This window comes from Mesoplodon bidens (genome assembly GCF_964165515.1).
Source record: "Mesoplodon bidens genome assembly, chromosome: 4".
NCBI lineage: Eukaryota > Metazoa > Chordata > Mammalia > Artiodactyla > Ziphiidae > Mesoplodon > Mesoplodon bidens.
In genome coordinates this window covers 30127044-30146550 of record NC_138160.1, presented here as the reverse complement: position 1 = coordinate 30146550, position 19507 = coordinate 30127044, and the positions used below count along the sequence as shown (strand labels likewise).

At 36.6% G+C, this 19507-nt stretch overlaps 1 protein-coding gene across 1 annotated transcript in view; it reads right to left on the bottom strand.

Moving 5' to 3' along the window:
- The window catches only part of SPEF2 (sperm flagellar 2), a gene marked incomplete at its 5' end in the record, with an annotated part of 165638 nt that extends 164691 nt beyond the window's left edge, over positions 1-947 (bottom strand). The window contains one exon of the mRNA XM_081232588.1: positions 696-947. Coding sequence (XP_081088714.1) covers positions 696-947 — 252 coding nt within the window. The remainder of the gene's footprint in view (positions 1-695) is intronic.
- Between the last annotated feature and the right edge of the window lie 18560 nt (positions 948-19507).

Genomic DNA, 19507 nt, shown 5'->3' with positions numbered 1-19507 from the left:
AAAGGCAACTGGAGAAGCTCCAAAGTTAAAGAACTTAAACGCTGATAACAAATACTGTGTGGCTGCAGAGACACTACTGACACTACTGATCTAGCATAGTCTGTGGATGACTTAAGACTTAAGGTTGAGTTGGCACTATTGCCCCTCTGGTAGCAAGTTGGCATTATGCAAGGATGCTTCTGGGAAAAACAGACTGAAATGATTCGGCCTGAAAACCTCTTGCTTTGAGCAAAAGCCGTACCAGCTGGAAAATGAACTGCTTAAGAGACAACAGAAAGAAGTTGAATGGGGGTGTAGTGCTATTCTGGAATTTTGGCTGTCACAGAAGGTGCCAACATGTAAAACTGCCTCTGTGGTTGTGAGATTTAGAAACTTGGGGCGGCAACTTCATGGCTTGGGTAAAATCAGGTTAGTGAAGAAGGTCAGCTTTGGCAAGAGTGAAAAGTGGTCAGAATGTGTACATCTGAGCTAAGACTGCTGAAATTTGTAAAAGTTAACATATTCTGCATTAACTCATTGCACACACCCTCCTCTCCTGCGAGGCAGTTAGGTATGGCAAGTATGCCTGGATCTATTTTATACTGGAGGAAACACACTGGAAGAAGGAGAAGGTACTGTCACTTGTCCAGGGGCACACATTTAGTAGCGCGGTAGCTGGCTTTCAGGCTTCATATTTCGTTGGCTTAGTACCACACCACGCTTGAGTGTGAAAGGAGCAATGTCAGGGCCAGACGATAGAGTCCAGAAAGTTCCTCTCTCCAAAGGAGCAAGGGAGCCCTCCCCGAAGCCTCTGATGGCTGAGCACCACGGTAGGTCAGAACCTGCGGGATTGGGACCACCGTGATGATGGATACCTCTGAGCGGCAGAGAGGAGGCGGGAGAAGCCCTGCAGCGGCTGAGGTGAGCCGGAGCGGGCAGCTAGCGCCTGCCCCGCCGCCACCTTCCATCAGCGCGCCGCGCTCCAGGCTCCGCGCACCCCTCGCCCCCGGCCCGCTCTCCCCAGGCTGTGACACTCACTCACGGTCTGGGACACCTTCAACTCCTGGTTGAGCCACTGGCACAGGATCTCCGACATGGCTCGGCCTGCGCCTCCCACCGCAGGCAGGTGCCAGGAACGCGCGGGAAACCCAGTCGGCCCGCCCGCGTCCTCCTGTTGCCAAGGGCGACCCGTTGCTAAGGAAGCGTCTCCAGGCCAGAGCTAAGGGAGAGGCTGGGAGAAGAAGGGCGCCAGCGCCCAGCGGAGGAGGATAGAAAATCGTGACTTGCCCCCTGCTGGCGGGTAAGACCTGGATGTGCGCAAGCGCAGTGGGCTTCGAAGGCCGGGAGACGGCGGTGCGGACCTTCAAGAGCGCTAAGTTAGCAGGAGTGGGGTGCGGAGGGGCGAAGCAGGGAAGCTAGCGGACTGAGCAAGGGGTTCTTGGACAAGCAGAAAGAGAAAGAAAGAGTCTTGATGGAAAGGGAATTCTTTTCCTCCTGTTTGTCTCTTAAAGAAACCTATGGAAGGTCCTACTCTAATGGCCAGTTTTAATTGCTACATTGTATGGGCTACGCAGACAGGGACAGAATAGGTCTTATTCATCTTTTAATCCCAGAGCTGGTATAGGTCCTGACCTGCAGCAAGCATTCAAGTTTTGTCGGTGGTGGTGACAGAACTAACATTTAGGGTATTTCACATCTTTATATTGTTTTGAGAGGTGAATATTTAATGAGCTGCTTTTCTGGTTAGTTTTGCCTTCCAGGTAATATTTTAAATTGTATTTTGAGAAAGACTCTCACTTTGCCCAAACCCGAGTTAGCCTCCTCTGAGCCCTCTTCCCTCTGAGGTCCCACCTTGAACTCTGTCCTTGGCCCCTTTGTCAAGTTTTAGCAAAAATCCTGCTGGATCAGTTTAGTGAAAACCCCCACCCATATCTGATCTAATACCTCATCCCTCACCCTTGATAGCTGATCATTCTGGCTTGTCTTCAGCAAGGATCCTGTCAAGTCAGTTTAGCCTTTAGCCCTGCTGTTTCCTTTTAGTAGTTTTCCACCCATAGACCCAACCCTGCTCCTTGGCTGTAAATCCCCACTTTTCCTTGTTGTATTCAGAATTGAGCCCAAACTCTATCCCCTACTGCAAAACATCACTGTAGTAGTCCCTTAAATAAAGTCTTCCTTATGGTCTTTAACAATGGTAAGAAAAATTTTCCTTTAATAATTTCTACAAGTTTAGATAGAATAATGGGAAAAATTACATACATATATAATAGTATATATATGTATGTCACAAATATAAGGAATTTCCCCCCAAAAGCTTGGATACATCAAATTATGATTCTTTTAAACTGTAAGAATAATAACAGTAATGTCCTAATAGAAGAAATGTCTTTTAAGATTAATCTGAAATTGATCCATGTGTCCTGATTGGCTAAAAGTTTAGTACTATTTCACTGTTGGCTTTACTTAACTTTGAAATCTCCTATCCCATGAGTTTCCTCACACCCAACACAGCAGGCATATCTAAATACAATGGGGATTCTGAGGGAGATTTATTGCCAACAGAATTGGAGCCTGATGCATTTGATATGTCTCACATTACAGTTATCCAAATTCGGAAGACTATAAGATTCTAAACAGCCTCTATAGCTTTGGGGAATATATCTAATAAACCTTTATCCATTGGAAATAAGTCGTCCTTGAAAATGCTTCTAAGGAATGAATACCTGCCTGGAAATGACCTCTAAGACACTCCTGCTGCTTGTCATCCCAGTAGTATATTTAAACTGAAGACTAGTTTTACACATTTATTAAGAAGTTCCAAGTTTTAATTTCAGTCTATAAAGCCTGGGGGATAGAAACCAATGTTTTCTAGACTGCTGAGAAAATTGCTTTTGGGGAAGGATGTAGATGAGGGTGCATCAAATTCCACAGCTGCACCAGAAGAGAATGCCTGAGCTCATAAACCATCCATAGATATGTGCTATTATTCCCACGTCAGAGCGAAATATTTCTGTGCCCACCTGTAGGAGCTGTTTGGTTGTTGTTTGTTGTTTGCTTCAAAGAGTTATTTGTAGTGTTTGTCTTTGGAACCCAGCTCCCGGTCTGCCAATGTGGTATTTTGGAGAAGAAGTTTTTATACAGAATTTAGATAAATGAAGAACAGACACTACAAAATTAAGGCAACATCTTTCATTTCACAAAAAGAGCATGATAATTTTTTTCAGTTCCTAAAGCATCCCACTTGAAAGTGATCTGACATTAAAATATTAATGAAAAATTTGAGCTATTACTGAAATACATGCATTTTACTGTGTGTTTTTTCTTGAAATTGCTAGTTTAGTTAATATTCCAAGTTTACCATTAAATCTATTGTCTTTTCATTGAAATCCCAGCTCTGGGCAAGGTTTATAGCACTGCTCATGTTGGAGTTTTGCATTAATATGATATGTGACTTGTTTGTTTCCCCCTGTGGAATCAGCTGGGAGAGGAGATGATTAAAGAAATGGACGGTTTCCCATCTGTTCTTGAGATAGCATCCTTATTGTTTTTTAATTAAATTTTTAGTGTATCTGAATCTTGCATTTAATCGTAACTATCACAGCAATTTTAAAACTAAATTAAAAATTTATTTTTTAAAACATTACCTGTCATTTATTTATAAATCCTTATTTATTCTTTGTAAATAGTCAAGGGTGGATTACAAAGAGTTATTTTGAGACCACAAGTGGCTTGAAAAGTCCTGCTGTGTACCGAAATGAAATACACCTTATTCTTTTAAAAAATAATTGTAACATTTTTTTCATAAATAGAATTTTACACTATCAATAAAGCCCAAGCTTTGGAATCAGACACACCTGGCTCCAGATGTTTACTTTTGATCCAACTAGTTTTTTGACTTTGGAAAAACTACTTAACTTCTGAGGCTCAGTTCCTTATCTGTAGAACAAGGACAACAATATTTGTTTGACAGAGTTATGAGGATTAAATGAGAAATTGCACATATTAATGTCTGACTCATGGTAGATGCTAAACGTTTCTTTCCTTTTCTCCTGACGCTATATGAATTTTTCCATTACAATGCTGGTTGGCTTAGTTTTGAGTCGTTTAGATTTGCTTATAATATTTCAATAAGTTTTTGAGACATTTATTTCATAAATCTGCTTTGATTTTATTTATTACTAATTCAATATTTATACATACATAAGTATATATACATAGACGGATTTTTAGAAAATCTTATTTGGTCCTCTACATATGTCTTGCATGCATTTCTTCATTTCTCTCTCATCACCTTAGATCATTCTCTCATTCCTTCTCCTCGACATGTTTTGCAATGTCCTTGCTCACTTTATATTCATTAATTCAGCAAACGTTTCCCCTAGTGCCCACAATTAGCAGCCAAGCCAGATTTCCCTGTCTCTTCCCCTCTAGTCACTCTCTGCAACCAATCCAGTTCATATTCCTTCTCTACTCTTCAACTCAGACACTTACAAGAATTTCACGAGAGCAGCATTTACTGACTGTTGGTTTTGACCTCTTAAAAGAATATGTAATTCCTATAGTGGATCATGTCAGAATTCTTTAATAATGAAACAGTGAAGAATACAATGGAACAGAAAATATCAGAGGGCATTTCATATAGGGAGGGTGAAGGTAGGGTAGAGCTGGAAACATTTTTGGAGCCGCTGTCCTGGAGGAAAGATACTCCATTGGAGGTTCTTTACAATCTAGCTTCAATCCAAACTTAACTGTAAGCCACAAATTCCCTTCACACAACTTGCTCACATTTCTTTACTATATCCCACTTTTCCCATCTCTACATCCTCTCTTTGCAAAAAAGGCAGCTTCCTATCTCAGCCAATTCTACCTGTCCTTCAGGGCCCAGCTCATCAGTTACCACCTTCACAAAACCTCCTATTCTCTCCATCATCCCAATCCCTTCTCAATTCTGAAAGCTCAGAATAAGTGCTTTCCTTTCAACTTTCATCCAAGACACCTAACTCTTACCAACTACCCATAACTTGGCCAACAACTCAGTTTTGCAATCTTCTAATGTCTTTCTCAACACATTTTCAAACAAGTATCGACTTAGGTTCATATTATTTGTGGCAAATAACTATAATGCTGTGAGAATTTAATTCTGTTTCAAAATTCTTGAGGTCTTTTCTGTTGAAATAGATATGACCTTTTCTTTTATGTGTCATATTTTCCAGGCCACATGATTTGTCTTATATATGGGTTGTGCCTTTCTCAGGGAAACACTTAAATTTTCAATCTTAGAGAACAATCAGATTTGAAACAATATCAAGTTAAAAACAAAACAAAATAAGACAAATAACTTGGTACCATATGAGAAAAAGTGAGTCATATGTTCTATGACTGAGATAAGCCAAAGTTCATTTGTCAGAATTCTTGCTTTAATTTCTTATTTTCCCATATTGAAGTTTTCAGAGAAACCAAAACACCTTTAGTATCTTTAATTTAGAGCCATGAATTCATTTCTTACTTTTTCCTTCCCCAGAAAAAAAATAATCATTGCCAGTAAACCCTCTCAGTTTTGCTGAATCTGATCAAATTATTCTTATTTCAACATTGCACTTGTGCACATAGGCCCACAACATTATCTCTCTCATGGAATATGCTTTAGAGCAAACTGGATCTATACATGTGCCAACTTTGACAACTAACTCCACTGTAGTTTCTCTATAAATGAATAATTTCCAGAGAATTACAGTTTTGATTGAGTAATTGTTGAAAGTCATTATCCTCTATACTTCTACTCTTTTTTTTTAAATAAATTTCTTTATTTATTTTTGTCTGTGTTGGGTCTTCACTGCTGTGTGTGGGCTTCCTCTAGTTGCAGCGAGCAAGGGTTACTCTTCATTGCGGGCTCTCATGGCAGTGGCTTTTCTTGTTGCAGAGCACGGGCTCTAGGAGCACAAGCTTCAGTAGTTGTGGTGCACGGGCTCTAGGGCGTTCAGGCTTCAGTAGTTTTGGCACGTGGGCTCAGTAGTTATGGTTTGCAGGCTCTAGAGTGCAGGATCAGTAGTTGTGGCACACGGGCTTGCTTGCTCCATGGCATGTGGGATCTTCTTGGACCAAGGATTGAACCTGTGTCCCCTGCATTGGCAGGCGAATTCTTAACCACTGCACCGCCAGGGAAGTCCCTATACTTCTTCTCTTGATGGGATCATTTTTTATTATGCTTCCAATTTTCCATATGCAGATAAAGACTTATCCTGTTATTTCTGAGTACTTCTGGTAGTCTAATCTTCCTTCATCATGCTATTCCTTCCTTATACATTACAAAACTGCAGTGGTTCCCCACCTCCTGTTAAAAGTATATACCAGACTTTCCAAACACTCCAGAATCTCTAATTCCACGCATTCCATCATGAATAACAATATACTATACCAAGTCCTGACTCATTCCTGACGAACTGCACCAAAGCCTACTCTTTAATTCAAGTCAGATTTCTTTCTTAAAATTATTGACAGCCCTAATTGGTAACCTTTTCCTCTAAATTCCAGTGGCCTAAAATGTACCAATAGAATCTCGGCTATCTGAACACATGTATTGCTTTTCATTTTCAGATATACAGAACCTAGAAAAATTTTCACAGACCCAAACCTACAACTGTCAAAATTCTCACTCAGTAAATATTGTGGGGTGAATCTATGTATGCTAACAGGATGTTTAACATGTACCCCTCATTTAAGCACCTATATATTTTTTATTAGTTTCTCCTTTATAACAAAGTGAATCAGTCATATATATACATCTGTTCCCACATCCCTTCCCTCATGCATCTCCCTCCCTCCCACCCTCCCCATCCCACCCCTCCAGGCGGTCATAAAGCCCCCGGTTGATCTCCCTGTGCTCTGCGGCTGCTTCCCACTATCTATCTACCTTATGTTTGGTAGTGTATATATGTCCATGCCTCTCTTTCGCTTTGTCACAGCTTACCCTTCCCCCTCCCCATATCCTCAAGTCCATTCTCTAGTAGGTCTGTGTCTTTATTCCCGTTTTACCCCTAGGTTCTTCATGACATTTTTTTTTTAATTCCATATATATGTGTTAGCATACAGTATTTGTCTTTCTCTTTCTGACTTACTTCACTCTGTATGACAGACTCTAGGTCTATCCACCTCATTACAAATAGCTCAGTTTCATTTCTTTTTATGGCTGAGTAATATTCCATTGTATATATGTGCCACATCTTCTTTATCCATTCATCCGATGATGGACACTTAGGTTGTTTCCAGCTCCGGGCTATTGTGAATAGAGCTACAATGAACATTTTGGTACATGTCTCTTTTTGAATTAGGGTTTTCTCAGGGTATATGCCTAGTAGTGGGATTGCTGGGTCATATGGTAGTTCTATTTGTAGTTTTTTAAGGAACCTCCATACTGTTCTCCTTAGTGGCTGTACCAATTCACATTCCCACCAGCAGTGCAAGAGTGTTCCCTTTTCTCCACACCCTCTCCAGCATTTATTGTTTCTAGATTTCTTGATGATGGCCATTCTGACTGGTGTGAGATGATATCTCATTGTAGTTTTGATTTGCATTTCTCTAAAGATTAATGATGTTGAGCATTCTTTCATGTGTTTGTTGGCAGTCTGTATAAATTCTTTGGAGAAATGCCTATTTAAGTCTTCTGCCCATTTTTGGATTGGGTTGTTTGTTTTTTGCTATTGAACTGCATGAGCTTTTTATAAATTATGGAGATTAATCCTTTGTCAGTTGCTTCATTTGCAAATATTTTCTCCCATTCTGAGGGTTGTCTTTTGGTCTTGTTTATGGTTTCCTTTGCTGTGCAAAAGCTTTGAAGTTTCATTAGGTCCCACTTGTTTATCTTTGTTTTTATTTCCATTTCTCTAGGAGGTGGGTCCAAAAGGATCTTGCTGTGATTTATGTCATAGAGTGTTCTGCCTATGTTTTCCTCTAAGAGTTTGATAGTGTCTGGCCTTACATTTAGGTCTTTAATCCATTTTGAGCTTAGTTTTGTGTATGGTGTTAGGGAGTGATCTAATCTCATACTTTTACATGTCCCTATCCAGTTTTCCCAGCACCACTTATTGAAGAGACTTTCTCCACTGTACATTCCTGCCTCCTTTATCAAAGATAAGGTGACCATATGTGCGTGGGTTTATCTCTGGGCTTTCTATCCTGTTCCATTGATTTATCTTTCTGTTTTTGTGCCACTATCATACTGTCTTGATTACTGTAGCCTTGTAGCATAGTCTGAAGTCAGGGAGCCTGATTCCTCCAGCTCCGTTTTTCGTTCTCAAGATTGCTTTGGCTATTCAGGGTCTTTTGTGTTTCCATACAAATTGTGAGATTTTTTGTTCTAGTTCTGTGAAAAATGCCAGTGGTAGTTTGATAGGGATTGCATTGAATCTGTAGATTGCTTTGGGTAGTAGAGTCATTTTCACAATATTGATTCTTCCAATCCAGGAGCATGGTATATCTCTCCATCTATTTGTATCATCTTTAATTTCTTTCATCAGTGTCTTATAATTTTCTGCATACAGGTCTTTTGTCTCCTTAGGTAGGTTTATTCCTAGATATTTTATTCTTTTTGTTGCAATGGTAAATGGGAGTGTTTTCTTGATTTCATTTTCAGATTTTTCATCATTAGTGTACAGGAATGCAGAGATTTCTGTGCATTAATTTTGTATCCTGCTACTTTACCAAATTCATTGATTAGCTCTAGTAGTTTTGTGGTAGCATCTTTAGGATTCTCTATGTATAGTATCATGTCATCTGCAAACAGTGACAGCTTTACTTCTTCGTTTCCAATTTGGATTCCTTTTATTTCCTTTTCTTCTCTGATTGCTGTGGCTAAAACTTCCAAAACTAGGTTGAATAAGAGTGGTGAGAGTGGGCAGCCTTGTCTTGTTCCTGATCTTAGTGGAAATGGTTTCAGTTTTTCACCATTGAGAAAAATGTTGGCTGTGGGTTTGTCATATATGGCCTTTATTATGTTGAGGAAAGTTCCCTCTATGCCTACTTTCTACAGGGTTTTTATCATAAATGGGTGTTGAATTTTGTCGAAAGCTTTCTCTGCATCTATTGAGATGATCATATGGTTTTTCTCCTTCAACTTGTTAATATGGTGTATCACGTTGATTGATTTGCGTATATTGAAGAATCCTTGCATTCCTGGAATAAACCCCACTTGATCATGGTGTATGATCCTTTTAATGTGCTGTTGGATTCTGTTTGCTAGTATTTTGTTGAGGATTTTTGCATCTATGTTCATCAGTGATATTGGCCTGTACTTTTCTTTCTTTGTGACATCCTTGCCTGGTTTTGGTATCAAGGTGATGGTGGCCTCGTAGAATGAGTTTGGGAGTGTTCCTTCCTCTGATATTGTTTGGATGAGTTTGAGAAGGATGGGTGTTAGCTCTTCTCTAAATGTTTGATTGAATTCGCCTGTGAAGCCATCTTGTCCAGGGCTTTTGTTTGTTGGAAGATTTTTAATCACAGTTTCAATTTCAGTGCTTGTGATTGGTCTATTCATATTTTTTATTTCTTCCTGATTCAGTCTTGGCAGGTGGTGCATTTCTAAGAATTTGTCCATTTCTTCCAGGTTGTCCATTTTATTGGCATAGAGTTGCTTGTAGTAATCTCTCATGATCTTTTGTATTTCTGCAGTGTCTGTTGTTACTTCTCCTTTTTCATTTCTAATTCTATTGATTTGAGTCTTCTCCCTTCTTTTCTTGATGAGTCTGGCTAATGGTTTGTCAATTTTGTTTATCTTCTCAAAGAACCAGCTTTTAGTTTGGTTGATCTTTGCTATCCTTTCCTTCATTTCTTGTTCATTTATTTCTGATCTGATCTTTATGATTTCTTTCCTTCTGCTAACTTTGGGGGTTTTTTGTTCTTCTTTCTCTAATTGCTTTAGGTGCAGGGTCAGGTTGTTTACTCGAGATGTTTCCTGTTTCTTAAGGTGGGATTGTATTGCTCTAAACTTCCCTCTTAGAACTGCTTTTGCTGCGTCCCATAGGTTTTGGGTCATCGTGTCTCCATTGTCATTTGTTTCTAGGTATTTTTAAATTTCCTCTTTGATTTCTTCAGTGATCACTTTGTTATTGAGTAGTGTATTGTTTAGCCTCCATGTGTTTGTATTTTTTACAGCTCTTTTCCTGTAATTGATGTCTAGTCTCATAGCATTGTGGTCGGAAAAGATACTTGATACAATTTCAATTTTCTTAAATTTACCAAGGCTTGATTTGTGACCCAAGATATGATCTATCCTGGAGAATGTTCCATGAGCACTTGAGAAAAATGTGTATTCTGTTGTTTTTGGATGGAATGTCCTATAAATATCAACTAAGTCCATCTTGTTTAATGTATCATTTAAAGCTTGTGTTTCCTTATTTATTTTCATTTTGGATGATCTGTCCATTGGTGAAAGTGGGGTGTTAAAGTCCCCTACTATGATTGTGTTACTGTCGATTTCCCCTTTTATGGCTGTTAGTATTTGCCTTATGTATTGAGGTGCTCCTATGTTGGGTGCATAAATATTTACAATTGTTATATCTTCTTCTTGGATCGATCCCTTGATCATTATGTAGTGTCCTTCTTTGTCTCTTCTAATAGTCTTTATTTTAAAGTCTATTTTGTCTGATATAAGAATTGCTACTCCAGCTTTCTTTTGATTTCCATTTGCATGGAATATCTTTTTCCATCCCCTTACTTTCAATCTGTATGTGTCTCTAGGTCTGAAGTGGGTCTCTTGTAGACAGCATATATATGGGTCTTGTTTTTGTATCCATTCAGCCACTCTGTGTCTTTTGGTGGGAGCATTTAGTCCATTTACATTTAAGGTAATTATTGATATGTGTGTTCCTATTCCCATTTCCTTAATTGCTTTGGGTTCGTTATTGTAGGTATATTCCTTCTGTTTTGTTTCTTGCCTAGAGAAGTTCCTTTAGCATTTGTTGTAAAGCTGGTTTGGTTAGCACCTATATTTATGTTGTATAATTTGTTTTTGTTCTGTGTCACAGGCTAGGTCCCATTCCTCTGCACTTAGGACAATGATGATCACAAAGGGACATGTGAACATAAGAATTGCTTCTTGCCATGTTCTGCTTCTGGTTATGACCATGATGGAATTAAGAGTATCATGCTTCCCATCCACTGTAATCAATTATAAAACTAGAAAAATATATAAAGCAAGTTTTCAGGCAGTGGACATATAGTACACAGTCTCCCCAGATTTCTTCTTGGGGGATATTTCCTGACTGTAACTTGAAGAAATGGACACTAAACAGAGGGAAAATGTCTCACTAGGTGGAGGAAACAGAGATTGGAGTTTCAGGCTGAAGAAGCAGCTGGAATTTATGGGATAGAATAATGGAGTAGAAGAAGCTACGTACAGAAGTAGCTCTAGAAATTAGCTCAGTGTCTCCTTGGGTCTGGTCAAAAACAAGCCTTCCCATGCACAGGGGGTTTGGGAGCTGATTGGACATTCTGGAATTTCACACTTCTAGAAATGACTGGAGTTTCAACCTGCCAAAGTGGAGAAACCTCACTAAAGACTCTGAAAATTAGAGTGAGAACCCAGAAAGAAAAGACGTCTTTCATTGTAGGGATACTTTAACCATAATATAAGAGTTAACAAAGCCTAAAAAGAAATTCTAGTAAGATAAAGTTGATTATCCAATAAATTAACTGCCAACCAGAAAAAAGATCCTTAATCTTTACAGGAAGACAACAAATTTTAGAGTTTCAACAATGTAGCATCTTTGATGTCAAGCAAAGAGTCAAGAAGCAGAAAAATGTGACCCATAATCAGAAAAAAAAATCAAAAGAAAGAGACTCAGAAATGATGCAGATGTTGGAATTAGCCGACAAAGACAATAAACAACTCTACAAATTATAAATATTTTAAGAATGTAAATGAAAATATGGATGTGATATGTGAACAGATACAGAAGCCAAGCAGTGCAATGGAAATTAGTTTTTTTTAAAAATAGATGGAAGTTCTACGTCTGAAAAATCTTTTTTCTAAAATGTGAAATGTATTGGATGGACTTAACAGTAGATTGGAGACTTTAGAAGAAAATATAAAGAAGAATATAAATGAACTTGAAGTAAGACACTAGAAACCATCCAAACTAAGAGTAAAAAGTCTGAAAAAAAAATAAACAGAGCTCCAGTGACCTATGGAAAAATATCAAAAATTCTAATATGTGTGACTGAAGATTCAAAAGAAGAGAAAAGAGATATTGGCGCAGAAAAAAAATCTTTGAACATACAATGACCATTTTCTGAAGTTGATTAAAAATATATAAACATATACAATTATAATATACACATAATTTCACAAACAGGAAAAACGCAAAGAAAAACTACACAAAGGCTTATTGTCAAATGTCAAATTGTCAAATTGCATAAAGATAAAGAATAAGAGAAAACCTTAAAGTACATAGAGAAGAAAAAAATATTACATACACTAGAGGAAAGCAATGAGAAGAATGACAACTGATGGGATTAAAGAAATGCAAACCAGGAGACAATAGAATATCCTTAGAGTAGTGAAAGAAAAAACCTTCAACCCGTAATTCCATATCCAGCAAAAATAATCCCTCAACAATGAATGCAAAATGAAGATATTTTCAGATTAAAAAGCTGAGGAAATTTGGTACCAGCAGACCTGCACTGTAAGGATGTTAAAGTAAATTCTTCAGGCTTAAGGAAAATGGTACCTCATGGAAACTCATATCTACATAAAGGAGGGAAGAACACTGGAAATGGGGAATGTATTTGTTAATAAATATGAAAGACTTTTTTCTTGTCTGCTATTTTTTGAAGGCAATCAATGAATGCATGTACAATAACAATGTATTTTGGTGTTTATAACATATATAGAAGTAAATATATATGCCACCAATATGGCACAATGAAAGAGAGGGGAGTAAGTAGAACTCTATTATTGTAAAGTTCTTAACAATAACTTAAGGTACTGTATAATATAAATTAAGGTGTATATTAATAAATTCTGGTTACATATTTAATCCCTAAAGCAACCCAGTAAATTTTTTAATGATATAGCTAAAAAGCTGGTAGAGAAAATTTAGGAAAACTAAGCAAATACTTAAGTCAACAGCTTGTAGGAAAAGAGGGAAAAAGGAATAAGAAAAAATGGGACAATTATAAAATAAGTAGAAATATAATAGACTTAAACCCAAATGCATCAATAATTCCATTGTACATGAATTAAACAATTAAAATACATAGATCATCAAATTTGATTAAAAAAAAAAACAAGACCCAAATGTATATTGTTTAAAAGAAATGGGGCTTCCCTGGTGGCGCAGTGGTTTAGAGTCCGCCTGCCGATGCAGGGGACACGGGTTCGTGCCCCGGTCCGGGAAGATCCCACGTGCCACAGAGCGGCTGGGCCCGTGAGCCATGGCCGCTGAGCCTGCGCGTCCGGAGCCTGTGCTCCACAGCGGGAGAGGCCACAACAGTGAGAGGCCCACGTACCGTAAAAAAAAATAAATAAATAAAATAAATAAGTAAAAGAAATGCACTTTAAATATAGAGATACAGATAAGTTAAAAGTAAAATTGTGGAGAAACTCTTTATTATGTAAACATCATTCCTGAGAAAGCTAAAGTGGAATCAATTGCTGACAAAGTAGACTTCAAGACAGGAGTATTGCTAAAGTTAAAGAGATACACTTCATAAGATTTTAAAAGTTAATTAATCAAAAGTTAATTAATCAACCTAAATGTGAGGCCAGATACTATAAAATTCTTAGAGGAAAACATAGACATAACACTCTCTGACATATACTGCAGCAATATTTTTCGTGATCCACCTCCTAGAGTAATTAAAATAAAAACAGAAATAAACAAAAGGGACCTAATCAGACTTAAAATCTTTTGCACAGCAAAGGAAACCATAAACAAAATGAAACGACAACCCACAGATTGGGAGAAAATATTTGCAAATGAAGCGACTGACAAGGGATTAATCTCCAAAATACATAAACAGCTCATGCAGCTCAATGTCAAAAAAATAAACAATTAAAAAATAAACAATTGAAAAACGGGTGGAAGATCTAAATAGATATTTCTCCAAAGTAGACATACAGATGGCCAAAAAGCACATGAAAAGATGCTCAACATCACTAATTATTAGAGAAATGCAAATCAAAACTACAATGAGGTATCACCTCTCTCTGGTCAGAAGGGCCATCATCAAAAAAATCTACAAACAGTAAATGCTGGAGAGGGTGTATAGAAAAGGGAACCCTCCTACACTCTTGGTGGGAATGTATACAACCATTATGGAAAACAGTGTGGAGGTTTCTTAAAAAACTAAATAAAGAACTGCCATATGACCCAGTAATCCCACTCCTGGGTCTATATCCGGAGAAAACCATAATTTGAAAGGATACATGCAACCCACTGTTCATTGCAGCACTATTTACAATAGCCAAGACATGGAAGCAACCTAAATGTCCATTGACAGAGGAGTGGATAAAGATGTTGTAAATATATACAATGAAATATTACTCAGTCATAAAAAAGAATGAAATAATACCATTTACAGCAACATGTATGGACCTAGAGATTGTCATACTGAGTGAAATAAGTCAGACAGAGAAAGACAGATATCATATGATATCACTTATATGTAGAATCTAAAAAAAAATGCTACAAATGAACTTATTTACAAAACAGAAATTGAGTCACAGAGGTAGAAAACAAACTTATGGCTAACGGGGGAAAAGGGGGAGGATAAATTTTGAGATTGGGATTGACATACACACACTATTATATATAGAATAGCTAACTAATAAGAACCTACTGTATAGCACAGGGAACTCTACTTAATATTCTGTAATGACCTATATGAGAAAAGAATCTAAAAAAGAGTGGATATATGTATAACTGATTCACTTTGCTGTACACCTGAAACTAACAAAACATTATATATCAACTATAGTCCAATAAAAATTAAATATATATATAATAATCCTATTTGTCACACAACTAATAATAGAAGCAAAAACTGGCAGAACTAAAGGAAAATTAAAATTATATAAAATTAAAATGAAAAGTATATAAAATTATATTTGAGACTTTGAAAATTTACTCTTAATCAATAAAGTAGATAAAATATTATTTAAGGATATAGAAAACCTGAGAAAACACAATATCAATCAAATTAACATAACTGATATTTATAAAATAATATACCTAACAATGTACATTCACTGCCCATTTTGAAAGGAAAGAGCCATTAAAGGCTGATTAACTACACGGTAGTACAACTAGAAATAGAGGTAGTATAGATTAGGTTGACTCTCTGATGACTTCAAAAATCACATGGAAAAAGTTACTTTTAATTTTTCTTCTCACTATGAATCTGTATTTTCATCATGGTGCATTAGGTTCTACACAGTTAAGCTCTCATTGATTTTTTAAACTTCATCTGTTCAAATATTTTATTGGTACTTTTCAAATATGTTATAAAAAATTACCATTTCATAATCATTTCCCTAGATTACATGAAGAAAAGTTTATTGAATTATGTGATATTTTTATGTCAAAGGAGATCACAATACTCATTTTATAGGAAATATGGGATTAGAGGGAAAGAAATATGATATCTTGGCAGCAATTCAGTCATATATGTACTTCATGAAATAAGATATAACCATACTATAGTTACATTCCTTCTTGATTATTTATTTACTTTTTAGCTTGGTTTTTTGTTGTTGTTTGTTTTTGTTTTTTTGTGAAGGGAACTTCTCTGAATGGACAGAGCAATAACATAAAAAAAGTTCTTTGGAATGGTTTATAAAACCAAAAGAATAATTCCCTTTCATTTAGCAAGAATGAAGGAAGGATGTGTGCTCCATGCCCCAAGTGTGATAATGATTTCCAGACTCTTGGATTTTACCAGCTGATAATATTTCAAAAGCAAAGTTGAAAGCCAATGTCAGGTTGACAATTTTCTTTCTTTTTCCCAAGTAAAAACATAAAAACAATCACCATATCTTCTCTGGCCATCATTTCACATCAGAAAGAATCTTTTACACCAAAAGAAGTAAGAATCAGAAAATTTGAGAATGAAGAACAGTACTTTAAACTGAATAGACTTTATGAAAAACCCATAGTATGCTATAATAGACGTGTGAATGTCTTTTTAGATTGGACCTATAGTTGCCAAACTCTGCCCCAGAGCCTGATACCTAGGTACCACTTGAATCTGGATCATCAGTCTCCATGGTATTTGCAACCTTGCCACATTGGAATGCTAGAGAGCTGGGAGGTTTGTGTGTTTGTGTGTGTATGTGTGTGTGTGTGTGTGTGTGTGTGTGTGTGTACATGTTAAAGGCAAAGTATCTGTGGATACTTTTTTCAGCCTTAGCCAGTTTCTTTTTTTTTTGAGTATTATCTATCTTTCTATGTCCTCCAAAAGAATAAATAGAGGGTTAAATGTTGGGGGGGAATATTCTTAAGGACTACATGAAGATTACAAACGTTCATAGAATTTGAAGGTCTTCTATAGGATCAATAGACACCACAGCCACAAACTTTACCTGAGCATTCCACAAAATTCCACATTGTAGGAGACAATTGCTTTTAATAAGTCAAATCCCCAAGGAGAAAATAGTTTGCCTTCAGATCATGTGCCACCTTGGAGACAGCTGAATTCTTGTACTACTAAACTGGATGCTTTAAATCATGCTATTTTGAATTGCATCAGGAAGTCCAATCCAAAGTAAGGCCTGTAGTTGCTCTGGCTACTAGCAATTTCCATACATATTCTTACATATCTGATCTAAGCATGTGATTAAACTGTCAAATCCTCTAAAAGTTTGAGGCGACTGGCTAGAGCCATGCAAAATAGATCCAGACATTTAAATGAAGCATGAAGTTAACTTCAGTGTTCTTACTTAGTTATCATCTATGGTATTTCACCAAGTTAATAACAGGTCTTCAAAAATTTTATTTATTCCAAACCACTCAGATGTGAGGAAGGCAACTGTGATGAAGTTATAATGAAAACACATCAATATTTGTTAAGGAATTGATTTTTTATGCTTAATTAGTTTTTGAAAAGTGGAACTCAGTGTCCAAGTACTATTAATAATTTGATATATCTACCAGATGGATCTCTTCTTATGTTAAATTCCTGCTGGCTTGTCAAATAATTCCTATTAAAGATATCTAGGGTGTCTCCAAAGACAAGGCAGGATTTTAACAGCATCAGGAAATTAATGATTGTAATGTATGCTAAAATTGTGATGATGTGAAGACCAATAATTATATTAAGTTCCATTGCTTTGAAAGTAACATTATTTTGTTAGTCAAGGTGGAATTTTTATTCTGACAAAATGTTCATGAGGACAAGTCTACTGAATATGAATTTAAATAAATTGTCAGTAGAAAATGAAAATATGCTGTATCAGGAAGTCATATCCAAAGAATGGATTCTATCTTTGCCTCTTCATGCTAGCTACTAGCAATTTCCATACCATATTCTTTGATATGTGTATACATATACATATATATTTATATGTGTGTGTATAAAACCTTGCATAAAAAGTGGAAAGAGAAGAAATCACTGTGCTTATTTCTAGTACAGGTTGAAAATGTATGAGTATTTGGAAGCACAGAATAGACTAACATTACATAAGAAGCCTGTTAAAATATAAGCCCAATGTCTATCATATAATTCTAAAAGCTGCTTTTCTTTGAGTATTTAAAGTTTTTAGAAATCAGGAGCCCTCTGTTAACCCGAAGACCATTGGGAACTTAAGGGATCACATCTTATACATTATTCCACTTACACCATAGTTTTATGTTAATTTCTTTAAAAAGATTAGCAGAAAATGGGATGCAGGAAGTTATAGATGAGCTGAGTGTAATGAAAGAGATAGTAAACCTGGAAATGGAAGTGGGGACTGATAAAGGGAAGAAGGACAGACAAACTTTTATTCCTTGTGAAATTTACATAAGATTACCTGTGATCTTTAGGGTGAAATCTGGGGTCAAAAGATGCTACATAAGGGAAAAATCAAACAAATTCTGATTAAAATATAATATTGGGTTGGCCAAAAATTCATTCAGGTTTTTCTTTATGATATTATGGAAAAACCCAAACGAAATTTTTGACCAACCCAATATTAGGACTCCCAGAATTGATATCCACTTTGAACTACCATGAATGACTGCATGGGGTGTGGGGCAGGAAGGGAGCCAAAAGAACCTTCTGACAAGGAATGGGCAGAGAAACTCAAAGATGAATGATGTAATATATCTCTTTCTCCATTATAGCCACAAATACAAGAGTGAAAGATGTGGCAAGAGAGGTAAAAGTCAAGAACCCCAATGGAGAAAAAGCTGTTAGTTGTTTAAAAATTCACCCAGTTACAATTTGATGTTGACTTAGCATATTTCTCGATGCCTTACTCATATTACAGAAATAGCTAATGAGGGAGAAGACCAAAGATGGAAAATTTGATATGGTGATTTCCTTTTGCCAAAAACATCAATCATGTAATTATTATCAACAACAAGAAAAATATGCCAAGTGACCAAATTCCTTTATATAATATGAATCCTTGTAACTTCTCACTGTTTCTCAGTGAATGTACCATCTGACTGTGTATTCTCCTCCAAACCTGTAAATCTATTGACAGTTTAGCATAGCACCCAGAGGTAAGTTGGTTTAACCGAATTTAGAGTTCTAAAACTTCTGAAAAGTGGAAGAACTGAATCTGAGCCATTGACATAAAGCCAGTAGCCTCAAAGTACTCCCTCATGGACTAAAAGATTCCAACCACCACCTCAGAGAAATGCTGAGAAAACTTACATGTTTCTGTGTGTTTTTTAATCTTTCAGACAGCTGGAGGTGTGAGCAAAGTCATCCAAAAAAAAAAAACAAAAAACCAAACAACAACCAAAAAACCCCCCAAACTTTAAGACAATACTATGTGTCAGATTTTCATTTATACAACCTGTGTGGTGCTAAAACTGAAACAAACAAACAAAAATAACATAAAAACAAATGAAAGGCAGTAAAACATGATATGATCCAACAATAATACATTCTGGAAAAGGCAAAACTATGGAGACAGTATAAAGATTAGTGGTTGCCAGGGGTTTAGGGGGAAGGAAGGATGAATAAGTGGAGCACAGAGGATTTTGGAGGCAGTGAAAATACTCTGATACTGTAATGGTGGATACATGACATTATGTATTTATCAAAACTCACACAATGTACAACACAAAAAAATAAACCCTAATGTAAACTGTGGACTTTGGGTGATAAAAAATAAACAAAAATCCAAACAAAATAAATCCTTTCCCCACACAATATGTACTTGAAAATTAACCAGAGGTGTACACGTACACACACACACACACACACACACATGCACACACTTCTATATAATCAGTGCATCAGAGACAAAATCACAACACAAATTACAAAATATTTGGAACTGAGAAGGACTTGAAGAACTATATATAAAAAATTGTGGGCT